This window comes from Pezoporus wallicus, unplaced genomic scaffold (assembly GCF_028554395.1).
Source record: "Pezoporus wallicus isolate ANWC-B61680 ecotype Strahan unplaced genomic scaffold, APGP_CSIRO_Pwel_v1 contig_13737, whole genome shotgun sequence".
NCBI lineage: Eukaryota > Metazoa > Chordata > Aves > Psittaciformes > Psittacidae > Pezoporus > Pezoporus wallicus.
In genome coordinates, this window is record NW_026641629.1 from 316,031 (window position 1) to 339,687 (window position 23,657).

The 23,657-nt window shown below is 63.5% G+C and overlaps 2 protein-coding genes across 7 annotated transcripts; one reads left to right on the forward strand and one right to left on the reverse strand.

The window, feature by feature from the left end:
- Window positions 1-567: 567 nt before the first annotated feature.
- On the reverse strand, window positions 568-4,533 carry MMP9 (matrix metallopeptidase 9). Its single transcript, XM_057424706.1, has 13 exons — window positions 4,377-4,533; window positions 3,979-4,217; window positions 3,702-3,850; window positions 3,352-3,480; window positions 3,098-3,271; window positions 2,848-3,021; window positions 2,538-2,711; window positions 2,297-2,452; window positions 1,982-2,210; window positions 1,718-1,857; window positions 1,456-1,606; window positions 1,249-1,352; window positions 568-952 (listed from the first exon to the last, which is right to left on the reverse strand). The coding sequence occupies exons 1-13, from the start codon at window positions 4,518-4,520 to the stop codon at window positions 843-845; spliced, it is 2,073 nt and encodes a 690-aa protein (XP_057280689.1). The 5' UTR covers window positions 4,521-4,533; the 3' UTR covers window positions 568-842.
- A 9,553-nt stretch (window positions 4,534-14,086) lies between these two features.
- ZNF335 (zinc finger protein 335) lies at window positions 14,087-23,363 on the forward strand. Of its 6 annotated transcripts, none has more exons than XM_057424697.1 (28): window positions 14,087-14,230; window positions 14,671-14,902; window positions 15,267-15,540; window positions 15,906-15,983; window positions 16,158-16,484; window positions 16,591-16,725; window positions 16,805-16,963; window positions 17,047-17,305; window positions 17,411-17,588; window positions 17,669-17,781; window positions 17,989-18,007; window positions 18,212-18,328; window positions 18,412-18,488; window positions 18,605-18,765; window positions 18,880-19,109; window positions 19,222-19,294; window positions 19,382-19,476; window positions 19,569-19,852; window positions 19,932-20,070; window positions 20,139-20,519; window positions 20,608-20,750; window positions 21,096-21,235; window positions 21,682-21,785; window positions 21,869-21,946; window positions 22,079-22,162; window positions 22,335-22,400; window positions 22,519-22,600; window positions 23,099-23,363. In XM_057424697.1, exons 1-28 carry the CDS (start codon window positions 14,157-14,159, stop codon window positions 23,215-23,217), a joined length of 4,221 nt encoding a protein of 1,406 aa, XP_057280680.1. In that variant the 5' UTR covers window positions 14,087-14,156; the 3' UTR covers window positions 23,218-23,363. The 6 variants fall into 6 exon arrangements, with proteins under 6 accessions (XP_057280680.1, XP_057280679.1, XP_057280682.1 ...); XM_057424696.1 differs by having other exon boundaries at window positions 17,047-17,290; window positions 19,186-19,294; XM_057424694.1 differs by having other exon boundaries at window positions 14,088-14,230; window positions 19,186-19,294.
- Window positions 23,364-23,657: the final 294 nt, after the last annotated feature.

The window sequence follows — 23,657 nt, forward strand, 5'->3', positions numbered from 1 at the left end:
CCCGGCCTGCGACAAACGCCTGTCCCTCACCGCACATGGAGAGCCGCGAACGTAGGGGAGGGCCGGGGTCTGGTGGGGTTCCGGGAGGAGAGGGGCAGGAGGGGCTCTGGGCGGTGGAGGGGCACGGGGGAGCATTGTAAACGGTGTGGGGCAGGTGGCGGTGACGTTGGGACCGGGGACATCCTCCCTGCTGGTACCGTGTCTCTTAGGGATCCCAGAGCCCTCAGCAGAAGGGTGGTTTGGCTGCAGCCTGCCCACCCAGCGCCCCTTCCCCCTGAGCGCTGGAATCCCACAGCCCAGGAGGGCAATGCCCCCTGCCCCGCACCTTGGGGGTTTCACCATGCTGTGGGGCTCACCACCATGGGGGCTCCCCACACCACAGTCAGCTGACAGAGCACGTGGAGGCCATGTCCAAAGGATTGGCTTTATTAAAAACAGGCAGATGGAGGTGGGCAGAGCGGGCAGGAGCGAAGCAGAGCCCCCAGCCCTGCCCTGGCCGAGTTCCTGGGCGCCAGCTCCCAGTGGATCCCAGCCCAGCTGGCTCAGGAAGAAAAACTCATGGAAATCCGTGAGTACTTTGCACCAGGCAAACACCCCTGTAGGCACTGGCAGGGCTGGCACAACGAGAGTCCTGCTGCCCAGCTGGGGCTCCCCTGGCCAGGCAGCTCCCGAGGGGCAACCCCAGGACTCCCAGCCTCCTTCTGCTGGGCAATAGCAGAGCCCCCACCTCAGCTGGGGCTGCCCCATGGGCTGCACTGCCCCCCATGCCCCAGGGATGAGGCTGCAAGTTGAGAGCGGTGGGCAGGGAGCAGCGCACCGGCCACAGGCATCCAGTCAGGTCCTCAGTGCTGGGGGCACTGCAGGATATCATACTTAACGTAGCCCACCCGGTCCACCTGGTAGCGCGGCGTCATCCTCCAGTAGAAGCTGCCACGGCAGAAGTAGTACTTGTCTGGGCAAGGAGGGAAAGCAGCGTCAGAGGGAGGCCAGACCTGCGAGCACCCATCCCAGTGGCCTCCCATGTGCTATGGGCACAGGGATCTGCCCCTGGCACAGAGCCCTTGCTGGGCCCCGGCCACCCCCACCACAGGGACCCACTGTGCTGACGGCACTTCCTGCTCCTGGGCCACTTCCCAGAGCTGTGAGCATCCCAAGCCCAGCACCCAGGTGATGTAGCCCCTGCCCACAGGAGGCTCATGGCAGCCCGGGGCTGACCACCCACCTCCCTCCCACCAGGTCCCAGCTCACCTTGGTAGAGGAAGACGTTCCGTGCATCAAGGGGAACGCCGGTGAAGACGTCATCAGTGGCACGGGGGTAGCCCTTGTCCACCCTCTGCACCTTCACGTCCAGCCTGTGAGGAGAGCAGAGCCATGCTTAGGGGTGCCTGGAGCCCCCATCCCAGCCCCTCTCCGGGGCAGCTGGTGGGCACCATTGCCACCATCAGACCTGCTCACCTCCAGTAGCTCTCCCCGCTGAAGAGCAGCACTTTGCCACGGCCCCGCTGCAGGGCCCCCGAGATGCGCCCGGCTTCCTTGCCGATGCCCAGCTTCTCAATGCCCCGGGGGCCCAGCACGCTTTTTCCAGAGAACACCCAGAACTGCCGACCTACAGCCAGAGAGAGCACGGGCGTCAGCCGGCCCCGAGGTGCCACAGCGGCACTAGGCTCCTCACAGCGCCAGCGGCACCCAGAGCAAAGGCAGGAGGGACGGAGCTCACCGGAGAAGAAAAAGACCCTCTTGGTGAGCACATCCTGGAAAGCAGCATCGATGACAGCTGGAAGGCCCGGCCACACATCCGCAACAGAGAAGGCGCCCTGGATGCCCGAATCCCAGAAGGATGAGAGGGTCCAGTATTTCCTGGTGGGGAAGGTCAGCCATCCTGATAACCGTGGCCTGGCACAGCCCCGTGTTCCCCCACACCCCTCCATCACCATGGCACACACCAGGGCAGGAGGTGCCAGTGCCAGGCACAGCTGCTCACCCATCCTTGAAGAAATGCAGCTCCCCATTGATCTCTGTGATAGCATCGAAGTTCTTCTCCACACAAGCATCTTGGCTGGGGTCCACAGGAATGGGCTCAGCCGTGGGCTCTGGTGTCTCCTCCTCTTCCTCCTCAGTGGTGGAGGTGCTGCCAGCCTCCGTGGGCAGGGGCTGGGGCTCCTCAGTGGGTGTGGGCACAGGGGCAGTGGGCTCAGGGCCAGAGCCATGACCTGAGCCAATACAGGGGAGCGAGTGAGGCTGGGGCCAGCCTAGCAGTGTGGGGCTCCGGCACTCCCGCTGCACCACAGCTGCTCACCATAGAGGTACTGGATGCCCCGGACATCATCCGGGTCCAGCTGGAAGTCCTGGACGTAGCTGTACATGGGGTACATCAGGGCCTCACGCACGCTGGAGTGGTCCAGCCCCAGCGAGTGCCCAAACTCATGAGCAGCCACCAGGAAGATGCTGTAACCTGGGGGAAAGCACCAGCCTCAGTGTCTGGTGGGGTGGGACACAACACACCGGCCAGGGACCATGGCCCCGTGCCAGCACGGTACCTCTGTCAGGGCAGAAGCCCCACTTCTTGTCGGTGTCGTAGTTGCTGGTGGTGGCACACCAGAGCTTGCCGTCCTGCCGGCCCTGGCTGGTGCAGGCACTGTAGGACTGCCCCAGGAAGGTGAAGGGGAACACACACGGGTCCCCCTGGGAGTTGCCGCCGATCACTGCCGTGTCTGCAGTGTAGCAGTGTCACTGGGGCTGGCCCCAGACCCCAGGCGCACCAGCCAGGCCATGGGGCAGCCCCAAGACCTCTCTGGTGCCCATCCTGTGCCCAGGGACCAGCTCCCTCTGCACCCTGTCCCTTCGCACCTCGGTTGGGGCAGAAGCCGTATTTCTTGTCCTGGTCGAAGCTGCTGGTGGTGGCACACCAGCGGTAGCCGTCGGAGCGCCCATCCGTGGTGCAGGCATTGTAGGAGGTGCCGTCAAAGACAAAGGGGAAGACGCAGGGAGCCCCGTCGCTGTTGCCGCCGTTGGTGTAGAGGACTGTGGAGGGAGGAGGGGTGAGGACAGCGCTGGGCTCTGGCAGGGCTGGGCAGGGGCTGCAGCCGCTGCTACTCACGCTCGCTGGGGCAGAAGCCGTATTTCTTGTCGCGGTCGTAGCTGGCCGTGGTGGCACACCAGGGCAGCCCGTCCGTGCGCCCCTCCGTGATGCACCGGGAGTAGGAGCGGCCCTCGAACATGAAGGGGAAGTGGCAGTCGGCCCCATTGGCGTTCCCGTGGCGGGTCTTCACCACTGCTCGGAGAGGGGTGGCTCAGTGACGGGGCTGGATGGGTGCCATCAGCCCCCCGTGACCCACCACTCTCTGCCCTTACCTAAGCCTGTTCCCAGCGTCCAGAGCTCATCGTCATCAAAGTGGGCATCGCCCTGGATGCCACGGCCAGGGGGAAAGGCATGAGCCAAGAGCCCGTCCTTGCCATCGAAGGGGTACCCGTCCCCATGCTCTGTGGGGACAAGCACCCTCAGAGCTGGCTCCAATCAATGAGCTCCTGTGCCCCTGGTGTGGGCATGGACCCCTGAGTACATGCCCCACATGCTCACACGTGCCCTGTTGGCACAGGAGGTGACGGAGGGATCCCAGACATGGTGTGGGGTGATGATTCCATGGGCCCCTTCCCCATGGCTGAGCCATCTCCCAGCTCCCTGCCTGCCCACGAAACATCACCTTGGCTGCCGAACATGATCATGATGTCCGCCTCGCCACTGTATATCTGGGTGAAGGTGAGAGGGGTCACATCGCTCCACACTTTGAACGCCCTCTTGAAGGCATCATCGATCACGGCACGGTCCAGGTCAGGGGAGTAATTCATCACCCTGGGGGGGGAGCAGGGGTTCAGCGCTGCCAGGTCCTGGTTTCTGGTGCAGGAGTGACCCTGCTTTGGGTGCACAGAGGGAACCAACGCCCCGTGGGCGCAAGGCTTCATCTCCCAGGGCAGACTCACCGGTACGTCAGGTCCATGTGGTCCCACTTGAGGTCCCCCTCAAAGGTGAGGAAGGTTCCGACGTCGGGGACACCACAGCGAGGGGCTCGCATGGCCTCCAGCGTGGCGGCGTCCAGCTCCCCCGTCTGCTCCAGGCCCAGCTTCTTCTGCATCTGGCGCAGCGCCTTGCCCAGGGACACGCTCCTGGTGCCCGTGCGCGCCTCCGCCGCCGTGGTGTAGCCGAACCGCAGCAGGTAGCTCTGCGGGGAAAAGGCGGCCCCAGGGGCTGAGCGCGGCGGGAGGGGCTCAGGCATCCCAGGCACCGCGCACCGGGTGTCCGACCCCCGCCCAGGAGCCCCCGCCGCTGCCCGGAGCCCCGCGGGGTCCCGGGGTGCTGGGAGGGGCCGCGCTCCCCTCACCTCCGCCAGCTCCAGGTCGGAGGAGCCGCTGAGCAGCTCCCCCGGGAAGGTGACCACCGCCTGCGGCTTGCTCTGCAGCGGGGCCGCGCAGCAGGAGACGGCCAACAGCCCCAGGGCCAGCGGCGCCAGGAGCGCGGGGGCCATGGTGCACGGTGGCAGGAGGTGCACGGTGGCTGTGCCGGTGCCGGTTCCTGCTCCTATTTGTGGTCGGGGAGGGCAGTGAGTCACCCTCAGACACGCTCTCCTCCCACGGTGACGAAACGCACACTCAGGCTCCCCTGTTCCTGGCCTTAACCGATTCATCACCTTGTTTACAAAAAACGCTCGGTCCTGCACAACGTGCAGCCTGAGGACGGGTGCGAGGGAGGGACGATGGGGCACAGCACGGCGGTCCTGGGGCTGCCAGTATTGCCCTGCTCAAGACCATGGTGGCAGTGGGGACAGCAGTGGGGCGTGGAGGCCAGAGGCTGGCCAGGTGCTCAGGACCTCACAGCTGTGTCACCACATGGGCTGACTCCTGCTGAGCTCAGCTGGCTGAGGGCTGATGTAGCCAGAGCCAGACCTGCCAGGACCTGCGTGAGCATCAGGGAAGGAGATCCCCTGCCCAGCGCCCTGTGCCTGCAGCCACCTGCCCGGGAGCTGTACACCAGAGCTCGGACTCTGGGATGCAGTGTGCATCCCCATGTCCCCTGCTGTGGATGCATCATCCCAGTGGGGCAGAGCGTTCCCTGCACCGGCAATCCCTGTGGCTCATCACCCCACAGATGCCTCTAATCCAGCAGCTGCCTGGCAGAGCCCTGTGGGACCAGGCAGCACATCCCTGGGAGCATCTCCATGCCTGGGGTGCACAGGGGTGCCCCATCCTCACTGTTGGCTGCTCCGCAGGGCACTGTTGATGCAAATTCCCACCTGGCACAACACAAACCTCACCATGGGATGGTGTTTTCCTGCTTCTCTCAAAGTGCCGACGCTTGTGGGAACAGGAGTGGGGAAGGGGAAAGCAAACAGGGATGAGGAGCGAGGGAAAACAGATGGCAGAGCTGGGAGGAAGGCGCAGTGTCAGCGGCGTGCAGGAGGGGGGAGCAGCCCAGCGACGCTGCCTGAGCTGCAGGTTTAGGGGTGGGTGCCCTTTCCCCAGCTCTTGCTGACAGTGCCCCACGAGGACGATCTCCCCGGGCTGCCCCATTGCTGTCAGTGCCCTGTGCTGTGCCCCTGCAGCCACCACCTCCCCGCATCACCCTGGCTCCAGATGAACGGAGCAAACCGTTCCTGGCACAGCCAGTGTAGGAACAGGTTCCACCAGTGCCCAGCACGGCTAGAGCATGGCAAGAAGAGAGGGGTTCATCCCTGGGGGAGCATCGCCCGTGCAGGGCAGGGGGGCTCATGGAAGAGCTCACCCTGGGCACAGGCTCTGCTCCAGACCCCCTCACCACCCAGTGACAAGCGGTGGGCACCGGTGCTGGCCAGACACAGCACCAGTGCCACAGGTGGTTGGGTGCCAGGAGCTCACAGACAGCACCGGGAAGAAGCGGTGCTGGGAACTTGCGGGGTTGCCTCATTCCCCACCGCAGCCCTGCAAGCGCAGCCCTGGCTCCCAGGGGCAGGAAGTTGCTCCACAAGCAGCTGCTGTGCTGTGTCCCGGGGTGACAAACACATCCAGCCTGACCTGCTCCCGGTGGAACACAGGACAGGGACCCCCACAGCCAGCCCCCCTCTGCGGGGTCCAGCCTGGCACCGCTCACCCCTATGCCTGGCCCAGCTCTTGGCAAGGCAGGAGGCTCCCCATGCTCGCTGCCCAAGACCTCCCTGGTGCTGTGGCAGATCCCTGGGCCTTTCCCATGCTATTCCCATCGCTCATTTCTACCGCATGCAGGAGCCGCAGCTCCCACAGCCTGGGCTTGCTGCCATGGCACAGCCTGCACCGCACTGCACCGCCTGCGGCACCCCGAGGACAGAGCCATGGCCCAGCAGAGCAGCGTTGGCAGGGACAGGGCTCTGAGGAGAGCAGGCACAAGTGATGGCAGGAGGAGCAAAGACGTCCCCGCAGCCTGCGGTTGCCTGGCCCCCTGCAGCGCTGGGTGCGCGGCTCCGGGGTGCTCAGGACAATGGCCCATCTCCTCCTGGAGCCGGGGGCTGCTGCTCCTTCAGGGGCTCTGGCCTCAGGTCTGCCCCTGGCCCAGCCTATCCCACTGACTCACGGCCCTGCTCACCAGCTTCCTCCTGGCACCAGCTCGGGGATTTTCTGATGACTCTGGAGGCTCTGCAGGGAGCAGAGGCAGGGCCAGGGCCACAGGAAACCCCCGTGTCTGCCTGCACCAGTGGCCCCAGAGATGGGCAGGGGAAGTCCATGGGGATGGGCTCAGTGCTGCTGGAAAGAGAACACCTCCACTACAGGGAGCTGGGGCAGGGCACCGGTCCCTTGACACGGGCACATGCGGAGGGATGCTCAGGGCAGCTGCTGCCGCTGATGGGAGAGGAGGGAGCGGTGAGCATGGGCAGTGCAGCAGCACGAGGGCACTTTTGGTTGTCAGGGACGGCAGGAGCATCCCAGCCCAGCCCGCACCCACCCAGAGGCACCGTTTACAGCCAGAGCCCCTGTAAGGACAAGTGACATGGAAAAACCCACACAGACACCCTCCATCCCGGCGGCTGCTGAGCCACGAGGCTGCCCGTCACCACTGCCGCTGCCAAAAGGGGAAGGAAGAGCCACCGCAGCCCCTTCCCACGCCCTTACTCATGGCCACCCTCACACTGGTGGCCACTGCTGGGAGACCCCTGTGGGAAACCGGCCTGGGACCTGCCTGGGGCTGGGATCGCTGCTGGAGAGGCAGCGGCTCTGCCTGCTGCAGGAGCTGACTAGACACGGTGGCACCTCTGTACGGTTACAGGTCACCAGCCAGGCCAGCAGCAAGGTCAGGGGGACGGGATGGAGCCAGGGACCCCCGGAGCCGAGCTGCTCCCCAGGCTCCTCTCCCCCAGCACTGGTGAGCAGGGGGGGTCTGGCGGCTCAGCCCCGGGGTGCACGGCGGCAGCGGCCAAGGTGAGAGGAGAGTTGAGGACAGGGGACAAGGGGACACCCGGCTGCCACAGCCGCTGCCTCACACCCGGCCCAGGGAGGGCAGCAGGAAGGGGAAGCAGAGGGGGGCAGAGTCAGCATCTTGTGTGGGTGAGACAGCACCGGATCAGGAGAGCAAAGTGCTGCCAACAGGCACCACGGCCCGTGCCGAGGGCAGGGACTGCTCAGACCCCGCAGCCGCCACATAACGCGCCCGTGCCCCGGCTGCTGCAGCAGAGCCAGACACTGGAACGAGCCCCAAGCCTGGCCCTGCTGCCATCCCATGGGCCCTGCAGCACCCCGCACCCAGGGAGTGGGGCTGCTGTCTGCACACTGGCTGCCCTGGCCAGCATCATCTGGGCACCGTGTCCCGAGCACATGGACGCTTGGTGCAGGAGCAGGACCACAGGCATAGGGAGCAGCTCTGTGCGCGTCAGCAGTTTGGAAGCCCCATCACTGTGGCTCCAGGGCTCCAGACAGAAACAACATTCCTGCACACGCTCCCGCGTCTGCTGCCTGCCCCGCGTGGGTTGGGATCGCCTCCTCCAGCTGCGCCCAGGACCCTGCTTGGCAAAGCATGGAACGTGCTGCGGTCCTGCAGTGCTCCAGCCCCTCCGTGCTCAGCCCTGTGTGCTTCCCGGCCTGCACCACACACTGCGAGTGCCTCTGCCCGTCCCTGCCTGTCCCCTGCCTCAGCCTCCTGCCCCCAGCCCTGCTGCTGCTCTTGTCTGGGTGAGGCTGACGCAGCCGGTGTCTGCCGCTGGATCACCTCTGCCTGCAGGCACTGAAACCAGCGCAGCAGCTTCATCCCTCGGCAGCACCAATCCCAGCACCAGGCCGCGCATGACGGATCCCCCCAGCCGTCACCCCGGCTCCAGGAACCCGGGTGGGTGGCACAGTCACCTCCCCGCATCGGGCTGGGACATTCCCTGCTCCACACCTTCCCCGGCCCCTGCACCCCCCAGGAACCCACCGCCTGCCCCTCAGGGATGTGGATCAGGGATCTCCCCCCCTCCATGCTCTGCCCTTCCAGGCACCAGGGCCGGCAGCAGTGGCACAACCCGTGCCGGGGCAGCCGGATGGCCTCCATACCGGACACAGCCCTGCTGATGCTGGAGGGAACCCAGCGCCTTCTGAGCCCTTGCCACACGGCACAGCCCCTGCGCTCCCTGGTGCCATGGGATGGAGAGTAAACCAGCTCCTGTGTGCTGGGAAGCCTTCGAGGTGGGAAATCCAGGAAGGGTTTGAAGAAACGAGTCAGAGGCATTCAGCACTGGAGGGAAAACAGCCCAGAGCATCCCACCGGAGCAGCGTGAGGAGCCCGGCAGCCCCTGGCAGCACCGGGGCGGTACAAAACATGTGCGAGAGCTCCAAATACCGCAGGGCTCGTGTTGTGTTTCGTGACTTGCTTTGCTGTAAACTCATCTCCACTCCTCGAACCTTGCCCCTGCTCAGCTTTTACCCGGTCTTTGACCAACTTTTGCTCTACCAACCAAACCTTCCCACCAGCCAGGAGAGCAGCGCAGTGGGTGTGCGGGGCCCAGGGCTGCAAGAGGCAGCACTGAGATTTGGTCACTGCTTTGGTGGCTTTGGAAATGGGTGTCCAAGGGCAGCCCAGCCACTGCCATCCCCTCAGCCACCTGAGGCCACCTCCTCTGGGGCAACCTGACGGACCCAGCCCACAGAGGCTGTAGCCTGTGCCCCTGCACGGGCACAACACGGCACAGCATGGCATGGCACGGCACAGGTGGGCAGTGCTTTGCTCCCCGGCAGTGAGACAGGCACAGCAGCTGCCTGCTAAATCGGGAAGAGCAGCGATTGTGACAATGACGGGAAACCTGCCCGGCACGCGGAGGGGACAGCGTGGCGCCAGGGACCCGCTGGCTGCCACCAACCCAGCCGCTCAGGACTAAGAAGCAGGCGTTTGTGGAAGGTGAAATATGGGCAAAACCGGTTGTATTTAATTGTAAACTCCGAGCAGCAGAAGGAAGAGCGGTGGATAAACCACTCAGATTTCAGTAAAACATTTGACAACTGTTTGAATCATCCTCTGCCAAATTAATTCAGAGCAGCTCAGTTGTCAACACAGGCATATGGACAAAACCCAGGCAGCCACGGAATGGCAAACAGCCTGGCGAGCAGCCGGGAGCCTTGGAGGGACCAGCCATGGGCAGGGCTGTAGGACTGGCACCAGCAGGAGCCACTGTGGCAGCACCGGGTGCTGAGCTGCCCCGCTCCATGCAGGACACATCTTGGGCACAAGATGGGAACAGCCTGGTCCAGTGCACAGCTCAGGGCTCCGGGACACTGCTACACATGCAGTTCTCCTGCCCACCTTGTTTATTTTAACTTATTTCAGTAATCTGCTGATTACCCTTTTTCTAACTGTCCTGGGTTCAGCAGTAGCAGTCATGTTTTTTCCTTTGTGGTAGCTGGTGCAGTGCTGTGTTTTGACTTCCAGCCTGGGAACAGTGTTGGTGAAGCCGATGTTTTTGGTTGTTGCTAAGTGATGTTTACCCTGACCAAGGACTCTGTGAGGCTCATGCTCTGCCAGGGAGGAGGGGAAGCTGGGAGGAAGCAGAGACGGGGCGCCTGACCCGGGCTAGCCAGGGAGGTATTCCATACCACAGCACGTCATGCCCGGGGTGGGGGGTGACTGGGAGTTACCCGGAAGGACAGGGGCTTCCAGGTGGAACTCCTTTTCTTGGCCGGTGGTATCGTATTCTCTTGTTATTTTCCCTTATCATTGTTGTAGTTGATAGTAGCGGTGGTGATTTGTGTTGTACATTGGTTGCTGGACTCTTCTTGTCTCAACCCGTAGGAGTTGCACTCTTTCGATCCTCCTCCCCATTCCTCCGGGAGCGGGGAAGGGGAGAGCCCCGGTGGGGGGGGGGGAACACGGACCTCGATTGCTGTCAGCTCAGCACCACTCACTGGGAGTGAGTGAACAAGTTACCTGACTGGGTTTAAACCACGACACTAACTAACCAGCAGTGATGAACCAGCAGATCAGCAGCACTGCAGAGGGTGGAAGCCAGCGGCCTTGGACCATGGCTCCAAGGCCTGGGAAGGAAGCCACAGGATCCCTCCAGAAGAGAAAACAACCAGCAGCAGCAGCGGCACTTCTGGCTGGTGAGGAGGGGCTGCAGCCATGGCTGTTTGCATTCAGCAGCTCCACACACATCCTGGAAAGGCCACCGATGGTCCCGAGCCCCGTGGGAACAGCAGCCACGGGACAAGGCACACGGGGCAGGCAGCGTAGGGCACAGCTCGGCATCGCCCCAGCCTGGGTGTGGGACACAGCCCCCAACTGCCCAGGAGGCCACGGGACACTGCTGGGGACCTGTGGCCCCTGCCCAGGCAGGAGCTCCCTGTGGCAGAGCCAAGGCCACGAGCTGCCTGTGCTGAGGGGACCCCGCGAGGATGTAAGTGTCCCGGCCACAGGCTCCCTGGAGCCCTGGGAGCAGCTGGAGAGCCCTGCCCCAGTGCAAGGGTGGCATTAGGGCTGAGGCTGCGGGCTCGGTGCTGGCCACAGAAAACGGGCGCTACCCCACCAGGGGCCTGGGAAGCGGAGATCCCAGCAGGAATGGCTGGCACGGTGTCCCTGCCATCGCCGGGCACACAGCAGAGGGGCTGGAGCCCGGTGGGAAGCATCCCGGCTGCTGCCCCGGAGCTCAGAGCAATCCCCTGGGAGAGACCCCGGCGCCTGCTCCCAGAGCCACCGCTGCTGGGAAGGATCCGGCAGTGAAGCAATCTGCTGGGAGGAAAAACCATTTCCTGCAGCAAGGGCTGTTTTGCTCAACCCTTTACAAAATGTGCTGATGCAACCTCGCTTCCCAGGTGGGACAGAAACACAGGCGGGCCGCGGGGATGGGGACGGGTGCTTTGCGGATACACAAACATCACCGGCAGTGGTTTCTTTAAAAGACAAACGGAAACAAGGAGGAACAAACAAAACAATGACACAACCACCAGTGCACATCCCGGGCTCGGACTGCCACGGGCCGGGGGGGAGGGCTCTGCCCTGGGCACCGTGCTTAGCACCAGCCACCACCTATGCTGGGACACTGAGCAAGGCATTAATTCATGGAGAAGCTGTCGTGGGAGCAGGGGGAGCCCCGGCCAGCGCCATGAGCTGCTGCTGGGGCTGCCCTGAGGGGCACTACGAGAGCAGGACCCCAACCAGGGTCACTCTCACCCTGCCCCAAGCAGCAGCTTCTCCGGCTGTAGCTGCTTCCAAGCGCCTTATCCCGGTTGGACGGCAGGAGACAGCCTGTCAGTGCCTGTTAAAAATCAGCTTCAACCCCCACCGCTTTCTTATCACTTTACTCTCCAGGCTCAAGGGTTCGTGTTGTCTCCTCAGCCCGTTCCCAAAAGGCCTTTAACCCAGCACTCCCCCTGCTAAAGGTATTTGGACACGTACCCAACACGTGCCACATCCATCTTTGGATTCTCTTAAGCCTCTTGCTGAGATTTCATCGTGTTTTCTTTGGCCCCAGGGTGATTTTAGGCCCTGGAGTGCAGTGGGGGAGCGTGCTGGAAGCTGTGCTTCCCAAGCAGGGAGCGCAGGCCTGGAAATCCCCTCGCTCTGCTCGGGCATTTTTAAAAATAGCAGGTTACCCATGCCCGCAGAGCTGCGCGGGTACAACCCTCCGAGACAAAGGGCATGGGGCATCTGCAGCGTAACAGCAGCTTTAAGCCCATTTTCCACCAGTCGAGCCAGCACCAGGAGGGTCCATATGAGCCCCTGTGGCTCACAGAGGTCAGGTTGCTTTGCCCTGGAACCACTGTCCACTGGGAAAATCTTTCACGGTCTCACAGCAGCTGACTGAAGGCAGGAGGAAGAGGAGCAGAAACCGAACAGTCCAACACAAACCCACCCCATTTCCCCTGCCTGGGAGGTAACTTGTGCTTCGACCCACACCTTGGACTGACAGAAACACGGAGCTTCTCCAGCAGGGAGCACAGGGGCAGCCCGAGCCCAGCCAGAGCCAAGCCCCATGGCCGGTCCCAGGCAGCACCAGGCTCCTCCCGTACAAGCCACAGGACTACAGAGAGGGGGCATCAGCCACAGGAGCCCCCTGCACCCTCCCCAGCTCCACTTCCCCACAGCAACCACAGAGCTGCACAGGGTGGCTTTAAATGGAGTAATGGCGGAAGGAAGCAAACCCCAACCCCTTGTTCTCTCTCGGCCTCAGGTGCTACACAGCAGTGGCTGCATGCAGGGACACAGCACCCGCAGCAGGAGCATCGTGATGGATGCGGATACAAACCTGTCAAGGATCTGTTTAATTAGCTTGAAAAAGAACCAAAAGATGCTAGCGGCTCAGCAGCAGCTCCTCTGCGGCCTCTACAGGCCCACGGCGCCTCCGGGCAGCCTCACGCAGGGCAGGAGGGGACAGGCAGGCTGACACCAGGGACCTGCAAAGCCTGGCACAGGAGCCCTGGGCTGAGCCCAGCCTTCGCCCAGGACCCGAAGCACCGCAGCCAAACGACACCGAGCACTGATCCAGGCCACCCTGCTCGGGTTCCTGGCAGGCGAGCTCGGCGCTCACAGGCTGTGCCAGATGAGGCACTGTCTGTCCTGCTGCAGCTGGCACCGCATCAGCACCGGCTCGGTACCGGCCGTCCTGGCCAGCGAGACAACACAACGGCCCGCCCCCGACTGGCGCTGGACAGAGCCGCACTGCAGCATGTGCCCCCCCCCCCCCCCCAGCAACAGCGTCCCAGCGTCCCTTCCTCGGGGGATGAGCAGCCAGGCTCAGCCCCAGCCTCAGAACCATAGAATCCCAGCCTGGCTTGTGTTGGAAGGAAGCTTAAAGCTCCTCCAGCTCCAACCCCTGCCACGGGCAGGGACCCCTTCCACTGGAGCAGCTTGCTCCAAGCCCCTGTGTCCAACCTGGCCTTGAACACTGCCAGGGATGGGGCAGCCACAGCTTCTCTGGGCACCCTGTGCCAGCGCCTCAGCACCCTCACAGGGAAGAGCTTCTGCCTAAGAGCTCATCTCAGTCTCCCCTCTGGCAGGTTAAAGGAGCTGAAGGAGATGAGCGCAGGCACAACACGGCTGCCTCCCTCCAGAGAAAACCTGGGATGGAGACGCTCTCAGCAGGGCAAAAAACACAAGAAAACACCGGTGAGACGAGGAGCCACCGGAGCCAGGCGTGTGTGAAACATGTCAGCGCAGAGCAGGGGCTGCTAGAGCCGAGCCCGGGCTCTCCCTCCACATCTGAACTCGTCCGGACGGGACGGCATGCCACCGCACCGGGAGCGGGGGCACCAGCAGCCTCCGGAGCGTATCCCTGCGGGGACACCGGAGCATCCGGTGGTGCCCGCGAAGCCAAACCCCTGCGGTGCGCTGGGAGCCCCCGGCTTGTGCGGCGCTGGAGGTGCCACCAGCGGCCGAGCCGAGCCGAGCCGAGCCGGGCCGGGCCGGGCCGGGCCCGGCCCGGTACCGCCCATGGCGGGGGTCAGCCCCGCACCACCGGCGGCCGGACCGAGCGCCCCGGCCCGCCGCGACCACTTCCGCCTTCTCGTCACGTGACGGGCGCAACCCGGCGCGACGGCGACGCTCAGGGCCCAGGCGCCGCTTCGTGACGCCATGACGCAGAGCCGCAGCACCTTGCCCCTGATCCCTTCGCGGAGAAAGTAGCCCTCCCCGGCGGGGGGGGGGGACGAGGCCTCCCGCAGCCCGCGGGCTCACCGCTCGGGGCCGGGAGGCGACGGCGATGGCCGGAGCGAGGAGCAAGTCCCCGCGGCGGCGAGCACCTCGGACGCGGCGGGGACCGGGCCCCGGGGCGAGGTAAGTAGTCCCGGCGGGAGGCCCGCGTGGCCGTACCGCTCCGCGGCGCGAGGGCGGGGGGGGCATGGCGGCCGCCGTGGTGCCGGCTCCGGCGGAGGCGCGGCGGGGCCGCGGCGGGCAGGGTGAGCCTGGGGACTGCGGGCGGGCGGGCGGCAGCCGCGGGTCCTTCCGCGCCGCGCGGCCGGTGCTCCCCGCCCCGGCGCTCTGGGGCCGCCCCGCCGTGTGCGCGCGCGCGGAGGCGGCGGGGGGGACCCCGCGGCAAGATGGCGGCCGGAGGCCGGGCGGCGCCGCGGGGCATGACGGGACCGGGCGCGCCGGGCATGGGGCCGCTCCGCCGCTCCCAGGTGCAGCCCCGGCCCCCACCGCGGGCGAGGCGCGGCCCCGCCGGCCCGGGCCCCCGGCGCCAGCCGCGGCGCTGATGGCGGCGGCCTCCTCCTCAGGCGGCTCCTAGGCGGCCTCGGCAGGGCGGGCATGGAGGAGAATGCGGTGCAGAGCAGCAGCGACGCGGCCCCGCAGGCGGCGCGGGAGGAGCCTTCCGAGAGCGGCCTGGGCGTCGGCACCTCGGAGGCCGTGTCAGCGGACAGCAGCGACACCGCATCGGCCCCCGGACCCCTCTCCCGAGCGGACGACACCGGCGTGGGGCAGAGCTCCGACAGCAGCGAGGTTTCCTTGGTAGGAGCCGGTGGGGCGGCGCTCGGCTCGGGAGGGGAGGGTGGCCGCGGTTCTGGCTCCTCTGGGCTTCTCTAGCCGTTTCTGGCAGGCCAGGCTTCGGGAGGCAGCTCTGTAGCTCGGCCGGTAGCAGCAGGCGTTGTCACGCCACTGGTGGGGTGTCTGCTTGCTGATGTGAGGGAGAGAAGCCTCTTTAGTAGCAAGAGCAGCCCCGGAGGGCCAGGGTCCTTGGCGATGCCACAGGGAGTGTGCTGATGCCTTTCCGAGTAGCTCTGCACTGGTGTTGTTTGCATACAGTGGCTCCCTGGGAGCCTGACCTGGCAGAGGCCTCTCACCTGAGTTCTTCTCACCTCTGCTTTTCCCCCAGGCAGAGGTGTCGGAGAGCAGCTCCAGCACAGATGCCATTCCCCGGATTTACCTGCCAGATTCATCTTCTGTTGCCCAGTCCACCTTGGTCTCCAGTGTCTCCACTGTGAGCCAGTCCATCATGGTGTCAGAGTCCCCACAAGTCCTGGTACATTCCAGCGTCATCACTGATGGAGCCACTGTCGTGTCGGACTCCACCGCATCCACCTCCTCGGACCTAGGTTCTGCCATTGACAAAATCATCGAGTCCACGATTGGGCCTGACATCATCCAGAGTGAGTGGGAGCTGCTCACTTGTGGCAGCCCCGCCTGCTCTCACCCTGGGGTGCTGGGAAGGGACCTGTTTCTGTGCCAGGCCTGGGGAGGGGGAGGTACATCCATGTGTCATCATGCACCCCTGTCAGTGGGGATTCTCTTCTTGCCCTGCTGCAGTAGCTGGAGGGTTTCACGAGGAGCTTGTAGCTGCTGACAGACAAGCCCTCCCTCTGGCTGGCTGTTCCTTCAGCTGCAGTGCCAGCAGCCCAGGGCAGGTCCCATCCCTGCAGCCAGACCTTCCTCACCGCTTTCTGCTTGTGTCCAAATGTGGGATGGCCCCACAGCCCCTGTGCCTGGCAGTTACCACCCTGCTCTCCTGTTTCAGGCTGCATTGCTGTGACCAGTGCAGAGGATGGTGGGGCAGAGACTACCCAGTACCTCATCCTGCAAGGCCCTGATGATGGTAAGGCTGCTCCCTGGGGCAGGTATTCCAGTGCCTGTGCCAGAGTCCCTGGGGATGCAGTGACTGTTGGGAGGTGGTCACTGAACTGGTGTCCAGCCCTTGCCCCAGGTGTGGGAGCAGCCTTGGACACAGATGACGGTCTTCTCCTTGGCTGAGCTAGTTTTGACATTTCAGGTGCCCCCATTGTGTCCCAGATGGCCACTTCTGCGCTGGCTAATAGCTTGGCGATAGAAGCTGTTGCTGATGGACCGACCTCCACATGCCTTGACCAGCCTGGCCCTTCAGACCCTTCTGAGCAGCTGGAAGCAATGGAGCTGCCAGCACAGCCAGGTCAGGCCCAAGAGGTGGATGGTGAGGAGCTGAACCAACCAGACATGGAGACCCTGGAAGAGATGATGGAGGTGGTGGTGGTGCAGCAATTCAAGTGCAAGATGTGTCAGTACAAGAGCATCTCCAAGAAAACACTGATTAACCACATGAAAGAGCGGCACTTCCAGCCAGGTGCGTGCTGGGTGCTGAGGGAAATGGGCTCTGCTCTCGGGGAGGGGTGTAAGGACCTCTTCCACCATGCAGGCTGGTGAGGAGGTTTTGTTCTGTTCTCTGGCAGCGGGTTCAGCTCTGGCTTTGAAGAAAGGACGTCTGCAAAAGGAGGAATCTGTGCCAAAGACTGTGGAGGAGGAGGTCCCAGAAGAGGAAGAAGATGATGATATTATGGATGCTGGTGCTATCGATGACTCTGAAGGTAGGACTTGTCGCCCCACATCTTATGTAGCTTAGTCTTTTTCCAGTGTCTGTCTCACATTTTGGGCCACTTACCCCAGAGGACAGTGACTACAACCCAGCCGAGGATGAGCCCCGCGGGCGACAGACCAGGTTCAGCCGCAGCGTCCCCACATCCAGTGAGGAGAGGCTGCGCCGCCGCGTGGGGAGACCCCGCAAGTGTTCTCGCCTGGAGGATGTGCCCCAGGACGTGGTTGAAGGTGAGGGGGAAAGAGGCGGCAGCCCCGTGGTGGGCTGGCCCAGGGAGGCTCGTGCTGGAGCTGTGCTGTGCTCTGTCGAGCAGGAGGGGACACGGAGCCCTTGGTGACGTCCCAGAGCACGCCGAGCTGCGAGCTGCAGAACTCGGAAGCAGCCACTTCCTCTGGCCTGGAGAACGGGACCAGCGAGAGCCTGGCGGAGCCCAGCATCAGCCAGTCCGACTCGGAGAACAAGGACCCTTCCTCCAACATGAGCTCTGAGGAGGCAGACGTGCTCCCCAGGCGGCGCGGGCGGCCCTCCCGCCGCTTCCTGGGCAAGAAATACCGCAAGTACATGGGGCACAGGTGAGGGGTGTGAGCCGAGGCGGTGCTGGGCCCTCTGGCCTCTGCCCAGGGCCGGTCCAGCCCCAGTTTGCTCCCGCAGCCCTGAGCCCTGGCCCTGTTCCACAGGTACTACTACAAGTCGCCCAAGCCCCTGATGAGGCCGTACCTGTGCCGGATCTGCGGCTCCCGCTTCCTTACACACGATGATCTGCGTTTCCATGTCAACTCGCACGAGGCCAACAACCCACAGCTCTTCAAGTGTCTGCAGTGCAGCTACCGTGCCCGCCGCTGGTCCTCCCTCAAGGTGAGCATGTCTGTCCCACTCCCGTGCCCACCAGGGGGTGGTAGCCCTGGGACTTATGGGCCCTACTCTGCTTGCCACAGGAGCACATGTTCAACCATGTGGGCAGCAAGCCTTACAAGTGCGAGGAGTGCAATTACACCAGCGTGTACAAGAAGGATGTCATCCGGCACTCTGCAGTGCACAGCCGGGACAGGTAAGAGATGTGCAGTCCTACAGACTGTCGTGCAGCCTAGCTGAGCTGCAGTAACACTGCTCCTCCTGCCCTGGGAGGCAGCCATGCCCTCCCCTTCCCTGACCTCTGACCATTTCCAAAACAGGGAGCTTTGGTGTCTGGGTACAACAGAGCTTTCGACTTCGGTTATGGCTGACACAAAAGGGGGGCTTTTTATTTCTTTTTCAGGAAAAAAAGAGCAGATCCGGTGAGTTTGAGTTCCTTGTTGCCTTGTCTCTCAACACCTTTACATGGGAAGAGGCATGCCTGGGTCTTCCACAGCTTCTTGGTGCCTCGTTGAAGGCAGTGTTTCTGGATCACCTGAGGAAAGGCAGCCCAGTCCTGCAGTGGGGAGAGGGTGAGGAGACTGGTGAGCTCCCCCCAGTGAGCTCATCCTCATGCTCCTCCTCAGCCCCCAAAGCTGAACTCCTTCCCGTGCCCTGTGTGCAACCGCATCTACCCCATGCAGAAGAGGCTTACCCAGCACATGAAGACACACAGCACAGAGAAGCCACACATGTGTGACAAGGTGAGGGGAGGGCACACACCTGGGGGGTGGCAGCAGTGAGGCCGGATGGGACGTGGACGCTGCTGTGCTTTGTTTCACTACAGTGTGGCAAGTCCTTCAAGAAGCGCTACACCTTCAAGATGCATCTTCTGACACACATCCAGGCCATCGCCAACCGCAGGTAGGAGCCAGCAGAGCCTGCAGGCGCCGTGGCAGAGCCCAGCCGCGTCCCGGCTCCCCTCCAGGGAGGACAGAAGGTCCCTGCTGCTCGTGTGACAGGCGGCTTTGTCCTGGCAGGTTCAAGTGTGAGTTCTGTGACTACGTGTGTGAGGACAAGAAGGTCCTGCTGAACCACCAGCTGTCCCACATGAACGACAAGCCCTACAAGTGCAGCTTCTGCAAGTACTCCACCTTGCGGGAGGACTTCCTGGTGTCCCACATGGCTGTCAAGCACACGGGTGAGAAGAGCTGCCTGCCTGCCCACTGCCCTCATGTCCGCTGCTCTCCAGGAGCTGGTCAGAGCCTGTCCTCCGTCCTTCAGGGACCCCCTGCTTGACTCCCATCTCCTGCAGGAGGGAAGCCGTTTGCTTGTGAGTTCTGTCACTTCACCACCAAGCACAAGAAGAACCTGCGGCTCCACGTGCACTGCCGCCACGCCGAGTCCTTTGAGGAGTGGGCAAAGATGCACCCCGAGGATCCACCATGCCGCCGCCGCCCCTTCTTCACCCTGCAGCAGATTGAGGAGCTGAAGCAGCAGCACAGCCAGGTCCAGGCCCCAGCTGAGCCAGAGGCTGGTCCGCCGGTGAGTGCTGTTGCCCATGGCCCAGCTCCTGGTGCTCAGGGCCCTAGCTGTGCTGTCAGCTCACCCTCTCACACAGGAACCTACTGTGCCCGTCACCTACCACACGGTCCAGGCCCTCCCAGGAGCAGAGCCCCCCATCCTCTCGCAGGATTCCCTGGGAGGGGCCACCATCATCTACGAACAAGGTGAATGAGCTCCCGCTGTAGGGGTGGGGATGGGAATGGGAGAGGTGGGCGAGCACGTGCCTGACCCTCCCCTTGCGACCCCTGCAGACGTGGCTGGATCTGCAGAGCTGGCCACACAGACTGCCCTGGATCTCCTGCTGAACATGAGCACTCAGCGAGAGCTGGCCACGGGCTCGCTGCAGGTGAGGAGGGCTCAGGGTGGCAGGGGGAGGCCTCCCAGGCCTGTTCTGCTCAGGGAGTGTCTCACAGAGCCTGGGCTGCTGCCGCCCTGCAGGTGGCTGTGGTGAAGCAGGATGATTCTGGAGAGGCGCCAGTCTCTTGTGAGCCCCAGGCAGAGGAGGGGGAAGAGGCGGCCTCTAAGGAGCAGCAGCAGCAGCAGAAGTTGTTGACACTGCACATGGTGGAGCCTGGGGAGACGTTGGTGCAGGAGGCTTATGAGGAGGCGACCCTGGATGGCTCGGAGCTGCAGCAGATCACTATCCCCTTTGGTGGGACAACAGAGTACAGCATCATTGCACCCATCAGCGAGGAGATTCAGGCTCCTGGAGCACTGTACAGGTCAGCTGTGGGCAGATGGAGGCATTCTGGCTTCGAATGAGGAGGCTTTAGTGGTGAGGTGACCCCGTCCTCTCCGCAGTGAGGAGGAGAGCCCTGTGGAGAGCTCCGAGGCGGTGGTTGTGAGCGAGGCTGTGATGGCAGAGGAGGATCTGAAGGGCCGTAGCAATCCCTGTCTCGTGTCGCCTGGTGCTGCAGAGAGCCAGTTCCAACACACAGAGGTAAGGAGCTGCGCTGGTTCTGGCGCAGGCCGCAGTGGTGCAGCTGTGACCGGGTGTTTCTCTTGCAGCCCCTCAGCGGAGCCGCTGCCTTCCCCTCGCCTGCGGAGCGCCAGGAGGCTGGTGTCAAGTGGCCCCTGGTGCACTGTGTCACCAGTCAGCTCCAGAAGGACTCGTCTTTATCCCCAGCCTCCGAGGGCCAGGAAGGTTCATCCCCAAAGGTCAAGTGGCCTGAGCTCCAAAGCACAGCCAAGAAGCTCTCATGCAAAGTTTCCACAGCCAAGAAGCTCTCGTGCAAGATTTCCACAGCCAAAAAGTTTTCATGCAAGATTTGCACAGCCATGTTCACAGGGAGAGCAGAAATGGAGAGTCACAAGAGAGCCCACATTGGGCCGAGCACCTTCAAGTGTCCCGACTGTCCATTCACTGCAGCCCTCTGGCCAGAGGTTCGGGTAGGTTCCCTGGCACAGAGCAGCCCTGGGAACAGGAGCTTTGGAGAAACGGGGCTTCCTGACCCTGCGCTTGTCCTCCTGCCCCCAGAGCCACATGGTTCAGCACTCCAGCCTGCGGCCACACAAGTGCAGCCACTGCAGCTTTGCCTCCAAGAACAAGAAGGACCTGCGCAGGCACATGCTGACGCACACCAACGAGAAGCCCTTTTCCTGCCCAGTCTGTGGGCAGAGGTGGGTGAAACTTGTGAGGCTGTTGCTGCTTTGAGAGATGAGCTCCCCAGGGCTCAAGAGGAGATAGGATACTGGCAGAGAGTGACTGCCCCAACCCTGCTGCCGGGAGCATCCCCCTGTTAGAGGGGACCCTGTCTTTGAGAACCATTCCTGCTGCAGGTGGGCCCAGCCTCATCTCAGAGAACTGCTGCGTGGGGAGATGCAGTACTTGAGCACTGATTGAAGTGTTTTGGGAGCTGGGACAGGCCATGTCATAGGATGGGGTGGCTGTGGCCTGGGTCCCTGCAGAGTCACAAAGCTCTTGTGCTGCTCATGGCAAGCTCCACCTCACCCTTTCTCCTGCAGGTTCAACCGTAACGGGCACCTCAAGTTCCACATGCAGCGTCTGCACAGCTCGGAGGGGAAGAGGCCAGGGGCACCTGCAGCTGCTGCCCCACAGACCATCATACTGAAAAGCGAAGAGGACACGCTGGCCACGCTGCAGAGTAAGATGTGTCCTGTGGGCAGGGCGTGGGGATTCACCTAGCCCAGGGGTCAGGGCCAGGGGACCCCTGCTGATGGTTGAGTGCCAGCAGTGCAGGGACAGGGCTGGGCACAGGCAGCTCTCCTGTGAGGCGCTGGCAGAGTGGGTCTGGGGTTTCCTTCAGGCATGTCCCGGTCGCTGAGTGCGTTGTGGGAGCAGCAGTGCTCTGAGCAGGTCACAGCTGAAATGGGAAGCACAGCTCATGGGCCGATGTGGAGCTTGTTCTGCCCGCAGTGAGCTCTAGTTCCCTTCGTGTTAGGGGAGTTTGGTTTAGCTTCTGACCTGTGAGCAGATCTTAGAGTGTCCAGCTCCTCGCTGGGGCAGGCCCTGGGCAGGGGCTGCTCAGGCACAGGGCCAGCACTGCCCACAGCCCCGGCAGTGCCCGCAGCAGCTCTCTTGGCGTTGCAGCAGCTCTGCAGTCCAGCCAGGCGGTGCTGGCTCCCGAGCGGCTGCAGCAGGCTCTGGGGCAGGAGCACATCATTGTCACGCAGGGGCAGAGCCTCACGAGCCAGGTGAGCCGCATCTCCTCCCGCCCAGGAGCTCAGGGGGTTCCCTGCTCCAGAACCCGCTGACACCGGCTCTTGCTGACCTGCAGGAGGAGGCTGCGTACATCCAGGAGATCACAACTGCTGATGGGCAGACAGTGCAGCACTTGGTGACCTCTGACAACCAGGTGAGGGGGCTTCCGTGCAGCTGGAGTGGGGAGAGGTGAGGTGGGGACAGGAAACAGACAAGAACCAGCACTGCTAGGGAGGGGCATTGGGCAGTGGTGACATTTTGTGGGTCTGAATCCCTGTGTTTGCAGGTTCAGTACATCATTGCCCAGGACAGTGTACAACATTTGCTTCCGCACGAGTATGTTGTTGTCCCAGGGGGTCATCACATCCAGGTAAGGTTCAGGCTATCTGCTCCCCTGGTGTGGTGGATGGGGCTCCTGAGCGTGCACATGTGGGGCTGGGCCTCCTTCCTTCCTGTGGCTCGCTCTGCTCAAGCCGCAGCTCTTTTGAGGGCATGGATACCCGATGGTCCTGACACAGCCTCACTGCAGCTCTCGTCTCCAGGTACAGGATGGTCAGATCACCCACATCCAATATGAGCAGGGCAGCCAGTTCCTGCAGGAGCCGCAGGTGAGGGGCCGGGCCTGGTGGCTGTTGCAGATGGGCTGGAGAAGGAGGGGTGGTAAAGAGAAGGTGCATGTGGGTTGGTGGCTCAGTGCAGGAGCCTCCTGTCCTCTCCTCCCTGCAGATCCAGTACATGCCAGTCTCGCCTGAGCAGCAGCTGGTCACGCAGGCGCAGCTGGAGGCAGCGGCACACTCAGCAGTCTCAGGTAGGATCCCGGGGCCCGGAGCCAAGCTCTGGTGTAGCTCTGGCAGCTCCATCTCCCTCCAGGTCTTGGGGTGCTGCTCCTGCCAGGCAGTTTGTGATGCCCTTTGGCAGCTGCTGCCATGCCATGGGCCCAGCCCAGCCCTGCTGCAGACGCTGCTCCTCTGCTGTAGCTGACGGGGCGGCTGTGCAGTGGCCCTTGGCCGGCAGGCTGGGGAGATGAGGCTCCATGGCTGCTTCGTTGCCTGAGTCCCTGTTCTGGGAGGGGGCCAGCCCCCGTGTCTCATCTTTGCTGGCCCAGCTGTGGAGCAGCGCCAGCTCCCTTCCCCTGGAGCAGAGGTGCTGGGAGGTGCAGCAGCTTCCACAGGGTGGAGACGCCCTGATGTGTTCGTAGTGAACCGGGGCTGGCTGTGAGCGCGGGGTCCCTTGTGCTCACGTCAGGCTCCTGCCTGCGGGCGTGCAGGGCCCCGGGCAGCCCCGCTCTGACCGCTCTCCTGTGCAGCAGTGGCTGACGCGGCCATGGCCCAGGCGCAGGGGGTGTTCGCGGCCGAGGCAGCGGCCGAGCAGATGCAGCAGCTGCAGGAGGGGATCCACTATGACGTCATCACGCTCACGGACTAGCACCAGGCCGGGACCCCGCACCGGGGCCCCCCACGCCGGCAGGAGCCTCCGCAGCAGTTGCCTTATTGCTTCAGGGCCATGGGGGCCGTGCCTGAGCTCTGCTGTGCCCAGTGAGGGTCCTGCGCATTGCCCCGGCACGGGCGGCTCCTCCACAGCACCCGCTCCGCGGGGGCAGCACTCGTCTGCGCAGGCTCTGCCTGGGGCACTGGGTGCTCTGAACTCTCTTTTCCTGAATCATGTTTGCATGGGCCAGACTCAGCCCAGTATCTGCCTGGCACACCAGGGTCCGGCGGGGAGCTGTGGGGCCGAGCACAGCCTGGGGTGTGCTGCAGGAGGGTTGTGCAGCCACAGCCATGCGATCCCTGCGTGCGGGGTACTTAGCCTTCCCTTGGCTTCTCCGGCCTGCAGGCAGGCAGCAGTGGGGCTTTGGACTGGAAGAA